This window comes from Neolamprologus brichardi, chromosome 1 (genome assembly GCF_056152115.1).
Source record: "Neolamprologus brichardi isolate AB-2024 chromosome 1, ASM5615211v1, whole genome shotgun sequence".
In the NCBI taxonomy this organism is placed as follows: domain Eukaryota; kingdom Metazoa; phylum Chordata; class Actinopteri; order Cichliformes; family Cichlidae; genus Neolamprologus; species Neolamprologus brichardi.
In genome coordinates, this window is record NC_142104.1 from 8,203,750 (window position 1) to 8,212,555 (window position 8,806).

General features: G+C 38.7%; 1 protein-coding gene across 3 annotated transcripts in view; it reads left to right on the forward strand.

The window, feature by feature from the left end:
• Positions 1-6,615, forward strand: part of thsd4 (thrombospondin type 1 domain containing 4) — a 46,795-nt gene extending 40,180 nt beyond the window's left edge. For all 3 annotated transcript variants that reach the window (XM_087847671.1, XM_087847677.1, XM_006780476.3), the window contains 10 exons: positions 78-253; positions 433-529; positions 703-894; positions 1,296-1,425; positions 1,857-2,061; positions 2,282-2,455; positions 3,156-3,329; positions 3,448-3,627; positions 4,676-4,820; positions 4,991-6,615. In XM_087847671.1, the coding sequence (XP_087703797.1) occupies positions 78-253; positions 433-529; positions 703-894; positions 1,296-1,425; positions 1,857-2,061; positions 2,282-2,455; positions 3,156-3,329; positions 3,448-3,627; positions 4,676-4,820; positions 4,991-5,133 (1,616 nt within the window). In that variant the 3' untranslated portion in view covers positions 5,134-6,615. The remainder of the gene's footprint in view (positions 1-77; positions 254-432; positions 530-702; positions 895-1,295; positions 1,426-1,856; positions 2,062-2,281; positions 2,456-3,155; positions 3,330-3,447; positions 3,628-4,675; positions 4,821-4,990) is intronic.
• Positions 6,616-8,806: the final 2,191 nt, after the last annotated feature.

Here is an 8,806-nt window from a genome sequence, read left to right on the forward strand (position 1 = left end):
TATAGAAGAGCTTTTTGGTTACATGTTTTTCTCATGTCTTTGTCAGTCTTGATTGTCAGTCTCTCTGTGTCTACCAGCTTTGCGAAGCCGATCAGGGCGATCAATCATTAACGGAAACTGGGCAATTGACCGGCCAGGAAAGTATGAGGGTGCAGGGACCATGTTCACCTACCGCCGACCCAATGAAATCAGTAGCACAGCTGGGGAATCCTTTCTCGCTGAAGGCCCCACAAATGAGATTCTGGATGTTTATGTGAGTAAAAAAAATCAGCTTGAACCCCAAGAAAGTTACGGTGGTGGGTCTCCTTGTTTTTTTATTTATCTTTATTTTTTTGCTGACCTGACCGGCGTAAAATTTTGAAAGTGCAAATGTTGAAAGGCTTACAGTTCTGTTTTGAAATTGTTGTCTAAGTCTCATCTACTGTCACTCAGATGATCTTCCAGCAGCCAAATCCTGGTGTTCACTATGAGTACATTCTCCCATCTGAGAAGCTCGTGAGCCCTCAGCAACCAAGCCGCAGGCCAGGAGGTAAATAAGACCCACTTTTGGCCCCTCCTACTGTGTACAAACGACCAAGCAAACAACCAGTGGAGAAAATAACTGTTAGATAAATTAATAAGTGGGTGTTCGTTGCAGGCCTATATATAGCTAGCTATATCTATCCATAGAGTATATAAAATTGATGACACTTCACATCTTAGGGAATGCTGTGAATGGACAGGATGGATACGACCAGCAGAATCATCAGGAAAACTTTAATTCAGCTGGCAGTGGAAGATATTCGCCTCCTCCCACTGAAAACCAGGTACCCTCCGTACAGCCACCCAGACGTGAGAGAGAATACAACTGGAAATTGACTGGAGCTACAGAGTGCAGTGCTTCCTGTGGTAAAGGTCAGTTAAAGAAGTTTATGTTGAGCTTTTTTTTTTCTTTTTAGTTGAGAGAGAGTAATAAAATAACAAAACAGTGAAAAAATTTTGCTTGAGATTTTACAGTTTTTTTGATGTATATATATATCTGTTTGTGATGCAAGTCTGCATTTATATGGCATTAAAATTATGTTACATCCAGTTATCAATTATGTAAAAATTATGTGTCTCCACGTGCATGTTAAACTATACCTAAACTCAAAACTCAAAAGTTGCATTGCTAAAACATTAATCATTTGGTCTTTATGACATTGAGTAAAATATGACTTTACTGAACTTTTAATTGCACAAAAGATTTTCCCATACGGTATATAACACAATCAAAATTTGTTTCAGGAGTTAGTGCCTAAATTTCCACTTTTTAGGTTTCAGATATTCCATCTTTCACTGTGTCAACCGGCTGACTCAGGTCCAGGTATCGGACTCTTTGTGTGACAGCAGCAGCCGACCAAGTCCACAGGAAGAGGCCTGCAACCTGCAGCCCTGCCCAGCATTGTGAGAAATTTCTCCTCTGTTGCTAGAGTGCAAATTGCAGATGTCTAAATTTAAAAAGTGTTTTTTTATTCTACATGCAAGTTGACTTAATAGTATGCATGTACGCAATGAAGCCTTAATAGCTTTATAAGCTGTAAATATCACCCCAAGGTTCAATCCATTAAGCAAATTTTCTATCCAGGCATTTCAGATCACACTGAGAGATGACGAGGAAGAATGTATTTTAAATTTTACCATCCATGTGGAAATATTCATACAATTTTTTTTAAACTGTTGTTTTAAAATATAGAAATTGCTGATTTGCAGGTGAACCAAGTTTTTTACATCCTCTTAATTTTGTACAGTTTCGGTCCCTAAAGGAACAAATCACAGAAAATACAACAAATGAATGTCGCATTTTGGACACTAATGCTTTTCATTTTATTTAATAGCTGGGATATTGGAGAATGGTCAGAGTGCAGCAAAACCTGCGGTCTGGGCATGCAGCATCGGCAGGTCTTGTGTCGCCAGGTTTACGCCAACCGCACCCTCAATGTCCACACGAGCCGCTGTCGACACCTGGAGCGGCCTGAAACTGCCAGTACCTGCCAGCTAAAGATCTGCAGTGAGTGGCAGATTCGCTCAGAGTGGACTTCTGTGAGTGGCAGCAGTCAGACTTAATTTAACGTACAAGACTTTTCTGAACAGACCCTGAAGTTATGAAAGTTATCTTGAATCTGTACTCCTGTTCTCTACTCTTATATCTTATGTCTAAATTGAGCAAATAAGCACACTCATGAAAAGAAAATGGTACAGTCTCCTTAGCTATACATACCTCCATAGTACAACACTATCCATGTAGTATGTATCTTCATAGTGCTCTGTGCCATGTGGGCTGGGTCAGAGGTCACGAGAGGTACACTGTGTCAGCAATGTGGGCGACTTTGTTCCTGATGAGGAGTGCAACATGAATCTGCGGCCCAATGATGCGGAGAACTGTGATATGGGAGCTTGTGCCAAGAGCTGGTTCTACACTGAGTGGGGCAACAGGGTAAGTGTCAGCAGGAGACACAGTAACTTTCATTCAGTTCTAACAACAGAGCGAGTCTTTGTATACAGAAGGTCTGTCTTCATCACTCAAGTAGCTATTCTTGATGGCCAGCTGATATAGATACCTTTTGATGATTTTGGCAGGGAAACATAAGAGTAAGGCCAGATAGAAACTTTCATGCCTATGAGGACAACTATGAGAAAATAAAATCAATAAAGACAGTGGTTGCCACGCGATCATAGGCTGTGCTTTAGGCTGTTCCTGCTTTCAGGTTACATTGCATGACTTTTGTAAGCAGCAGAACAGATTAGCCATGAACAAATATTAAGTTCTTGCAGGGAAAGGAAGACCTCAGTGGATGACATGAGAATCCAACAGAACCGGGCACGTGTTTTTTGTTTTACGGTGATGATACCATTTAACTTTACGGCAATACAATAAGACTAAAAGAGAAAAGTGAATAACTTTAATTTTGCAACATTGCCTAGATTCCTCTAGATTTGAAACATACGAACTACAAAGCCAGCTAAGATATGAAGTTTCAAAGTGGGCACAGTTAGGTTCTCCATTTCCTCCTCACAAACTCATACCACCTTTGCACACATTTGACTTGTGTGGTTCCTCTTTAATGTATTTTTCACCCTATGTTTCTACTTTGTGCAAATATTTGACCTAAACTCTAACACTTTTTGCTCCACAGTGCTCAGCTGAATGTGGCATGGGTGTACGAACACGGGGAGTTCTCTGCCTGACCAACCAAATCAGCAGTCTCCCTCTGGAAGGATGTGGCAGCGAACGGCCCGCAGACTCTCAGGTCTGCAACAACGGTCCCTGTGAGAATCGAATTGAGTGGTTCACAGGACCCTGGAGCCAGGTATGAGCGCAACTGGAGGTTACATTGTACGTACGGGGAAGTTGTCAAATATGTAGGACTTTACATTAATATGTCACATGGGTTTTTCTTTCTTGTTTTTGTGTTTAACTGAACATAGTGCTCTGCAGAGTGTGGCACCGGCACCCAGCAGAGGTCAGTGGTGTGTTTGATGAAGTCAAATGAAGGATTCACTGTCATGCCACCGTATGAGTGCTCATCCCTGGACAAACCTCTCAGGCAGCAGAGCTGTAGCCTCAAGGCCTGTGGAGCAAAGTGGTACCACACTGACTGGAGTGCTGTGAGTAAGACATAAAACCCTCTATCACAGTTTAGATGCTTAGAATCCTCACAGTGCTTAAAACGACTGATATTTTGGATAGTTCTTGCTGAAGAAATCACTTTAAATCTATTGTACATGGTTGCTTGAGTTGTACATAAAAGTGGTGTAGGCACTGTGATGTCACTCATTGGTTTGTGGGCACTTTGTTTTGAAGCCTTAGGTACTTTTTTAACCGCATATCACAACTGGTAGATCTGTCTCTGTGGAGACTTCATAGCCAATAGCAGCGACTTGCCAATCACACATAGCCCTGCTCTAAAGCCAATCCTATTTTTGTCATTTATTTTACTCTAAATAGTAATGAACGTCAAGCCTTATTAAAATTTCTTGAAACTTGCCCGTGAGATTGCAAACTCATCAGGATTTTTTTTGAGTTTATAAATTATTTTCTTATGACTTTTATGCTATCTGACTTTTTAAAGCAGAGGAGTCGCTCCCTGCTGTTCATTAAAAAGATTGCAGGTTATAGCCCCTTTCCCATTCCGAGAGCTAACTATCTGTGAGAGCTAGCTGATGAGTCTCCTGATTAATAGGTAATAAGTAGGTTATAAATATTTAAATACTTATATACTTATAAATAAGTAGCTTATAAATCTTTATTTGCTATGTACCATTTTTGTTGCCATTTAATATGTAACAGTTGTATTTAAACCCTCTAAAATGTGTCCTGGTGTTTTTGACATTAAAATAAATGTAAAGTTTAATTAATACTAATTAAAGTACATCAATAGCACAATTTCCCTTGAACCTTTCTTTTCAGGATTTTGACTGGTCAGATTTAACTGACAGTACCCAAGCAGCCCACTAAACTCGGATTGGTGCCTAGCATCACCTTTTTACATCTGACACCTCAAAACCAGATTATCCCATTTTCCCTATTAGAAATTTAATTGAAATAATTGATCAAATTTTGATCGGAATGTTTAGAATAGTCGCTGTGATATCCTCACTGACTTTAGGGCAAGCATATGAGAATGATTACTGTCACTGACTCTTGCCCTTCAAGTGCTCCAAAACATGTGAAGGAGGTTTCCGTGTGAGAGAGGTGCGCTGTCTGTCTGATGACATGCTGTCCAGTGAGGGCTGCGATGTGCAGTTGAAACCAGAAGAGAAGGAGGACTGCAACCCAGGGCCCTGCATACCTCAGATAGGTCAGTCAACTTTTTATACGATTGACCTGAATGAATATTTATTGATGATTTTTGGCATCAACACATTGTGAGCATAATAAAGGGAATGTCCTCCCAGTTTCCCTGAAACTCTGTGGCTCCACTGCCATATCTTTATTGAATTATATTATCAACTCTTATTTTGTATTCAGATGAGAACTGCAGAGACAAATACTTCAACTGCAATGTGGTGGTCCAGGCTCGCCTCTGCGTGTATGATTACTACAAGACAACATGCTGTGCTTCATGTTCCCGGGTGGCCCACAAACAGTCGACCTATCGCCGACAAAGCTAGCGCTCTCTACCAGGGTCACTCCGCTCCATGGTGGTCCAGAGTCAGTACCCCCTGGAGGCCCTCTGGTCCTGTGGCAGCTGGGAAGAATAGACTGGCTGGACCTTGCCTAAAATAGGCACTTGTTGTTTTTGCCAACTGTGGAAAGTGAAGAAGGGACATTTTTGTTGGTTTATTTGAAGACAGCTGTTATGAGGGGAAAAATGGTGTGTGCCAAGAATCCACTCACTGCAGATGTCAGCTGGGGTGAGAGGCATCAGTATCAAAGTGGAGAATCCAAAACACTTAAAGGATTTGATCTGTGTCTTATTCAAAGAATCCCTCTTCTTTGCTTCAGTGGGAACAGTTTGCAGGTACTGTTTACCGACAATGGCTCTTGTGGATTACTTATGAAGAGGAGAGCACGAGCTGACTGTGTAACATGGACCATATATGGTTACACAGCAGAACTCAGCTTTATGGCAGTTAATGTAATCGCACATGTTATCAGTTATTTCGCATCCACTGCTGACCAAAGATATGTAACCTCACCAAACTGCCGACAGTAGCAGATCACCACCTTTTCCTGAAAAACAAATACTGTGCACCTTCCCTGCTGCCGATTGCATATATTTGACTGTTTTCTGGCAAACCATGTCTTTTTGTCCCTACACAGCTACGAGGTCCAAAAGCAGCCTATGTAATATGTATGTATAAATGTATGTATGACAATGTGAATGATAAAAAATGGTTTTCAGGCTTCTTGGACAGCCCAACACTCTGCCAGTAACTGAAGAGAAAGAAAAATCTCCCTCTTTATTTATTTGTGTGGTTCCCTGTTGTTACATGAACCACCCGTGGCCTCTTTTTAGCTGTGGTGATACAACATTTGTTGCATTTAAACTAGTCACAACTTTGAACTCGGTGTAGGCATTTCACAGCCTGCTGGATGACAGAAGCAGATAATCAGAAAACTTTTGCATTTTTGGAGAGTTGAAACTAACTGTACATATTTCTAGTGGGATATGATCATTCCACACTGTGTAATTCCTATGAAAAAAAATATACTGAATTATCTATAATATATTATTTACATTTGACTCTAAAGAGAAATCATTTCAGTGTTTTACAGTTCTTGATATGGTGATACATACATCTGGTTTGCATTTATAGTAAATCCTTATTAGTGACCAATCTTTTTCTACCATAAAACAGCCATTTTCAGTTTTGTACAAAAGTGCACACAGTACCTCTGAAATGCTCAGCTCTTGTTGTAAAAGCTATTATTGTTTCCCTCCAAGAAAGATTAACTTACCTCTGATTCATAAGTACTGTATCCATCTGATATTTTGCAGATATTTTCCTCTATCAGAGAAATAACTACTTTGAAGTGCCAACATGATGGCATGATTTTGAATTTTAATCTTAATTCAATCATGAAACAACTGAATTAAGTATTCAATATATGACTGCAACTAATAAAACATCTGTATTTGCTTTATTTTAGATCCCAGCTGTTCCGATGTTAATTTTCTTGAGGAAATTTTCTCTAATAAGCGAAAGATTTTTCAGCAGCTTTTCCTTTTGAATCAGTTTCACATCACATTGTCATTCTTTTTTTGCAGCAGTTAGAGTTTGGCATGTAGACCCTGAGCTCATCACTCCCAACAAATATAATCAACACAGAAATTGTGGTAGATCCTGGAGTGGTGGAGAGGGAGCAATGCACGCAGTGATTACTTATAGTCTTTCCTATGAAGATATTAACACTTTAAAACATTGAACTTGCAAAAGTGTTTTGGTTTTGTTTCTAGTTGATTCAAAAGATTAATAGGTTTAGACTAATGACATTTCACTTTGCCATCTAATCTGTATTTATTGCATTACTGTAAATAAAACTAGTGAAGCAAATTATTGCTCACAATATGAGCCATTAATATATCCACTGACTTAGCCCTGGTTCACGGCATTTTTCTTCTGCTAGTACGCATTCAGTAACTCCAGTGGAGCGACAGCGTTTCTGTATTTAGCTGTCGAAATTGTGGAAGTGTGCAAAAATCACCACCACAGAATGAAACCATCTGTATTCAGAGCTCAAACAACATTTAATCTTCCCCTCACTCCTGCCCTCATCATGAACTTCTTCCTGCAGCTTGACCCCTTTTTATTGCCCTCTCACTTCTGCACCAATCTTTTCTCTATTATTGATGACACATCAAAATTCCAGGAACAGAAAAGTGCTTTTATCCTCTACTGTCTTGAGACATTGGCTGTTAGAGGAATATTTACTGACTACATGTTGTGATGCGGACAACCATAGAATTGTGTTCTGTTCTAACCTCAGGGTAACCTCCTACGTCTTGCACATTGGCGGTCAGTAGGTGTCTTAGACTATGGGGCATGAATACAGAGCCCACGGTGAAACTTCATTATATTCTCTGCCATACAGAATAATGGTCTCTTCCGGGTGAATTCTTAACCAAGTGCTGCATGTCAGACTACAAACTTCTTAAATAAAGAGCAGAAACCCATTTAACTTCTTTGCAGGGATTAAATCTTTGCTTAACCAGTGCATAGTATCATAGGGGAGCTGCTGACAAATACAGTTGACAAGATAATAATGACCTCAGGTATAAAAATTTGATAAGACAAACAAATACGTAATACAATTTTACCAGACTGTACATTACTGTAATATAGTGTATGACTTTATTTTGAACATTTTAAAATAATACAACAAAGTATAAAGAAAAAATAATACTTATTATTTATTTAGACTTTCTTTTAATCCCAGCTCCTTCGGTAAATAATACCCACTTTTTATTTTTGTTCATGCCCCACCCTATCATAAATCCTTTCTTACAATTTGTTACATGTATTTGGTTGTATAACTCCATTAACATATAAATTTACAGATATTTAATACACACACACATATTAACTGTAAATGGCACAGTAGTAGTTATAATTAACTATTTAATTTAACTTCAGTTTTGTTGTAAATCAAAATATTGTCCAAATTATTTTTTTTAAACAGTTATGATTTCCATTAAGTTGCATATTGCACTTTTATAATTGTATGCCTCTAAAAACGAGTGGCATTTATTAAGAAAATGTGATTTGCAGGACTCTTTCAAATCAATTTTTAGCTAATAAGCAGTTAAAAAATGATGTTTTGTTTGTTTGGACACAAATATGCCACATTGATGCAAGACAACTTTTCTTTTGAACAGTTCAACTGGCACATGAACCTGTGTGAAATTTTGCTATAACTAGCGTATTAATACTTGAGTTCCCAGTAAAAATGTGTTCTGCAAGGTCACAGTAGCCCTGCCCAGATCATTTCATTACTGAGGTCGAGTCAGCATTTGTCTGAAATCTGAATAAATATCTGCATAATTTTCCACATCACTATGTGTTCTGGGATTAAAACAATTAAATAAAGTATTTCAGTCCATAATCATATGGATTGCAGTCCTTTAAGTGTTTAAGTCTTTCTTAGATTTTAGTAAAAAAAAGAAAAGAAAAAAAATCCAACAACTATGTTTTTTAAGCTCTCCATGACCAGGAAAAACACTCCAAGAAATATTCATTACTTGTGGCCTTCATTCTAAGAACAAACTATGACTAGAAGCAACATCTGAAAACACTTCTTCCATGACAATGCTGTGCGCTGACAGTTAAAAACCTTATGTCC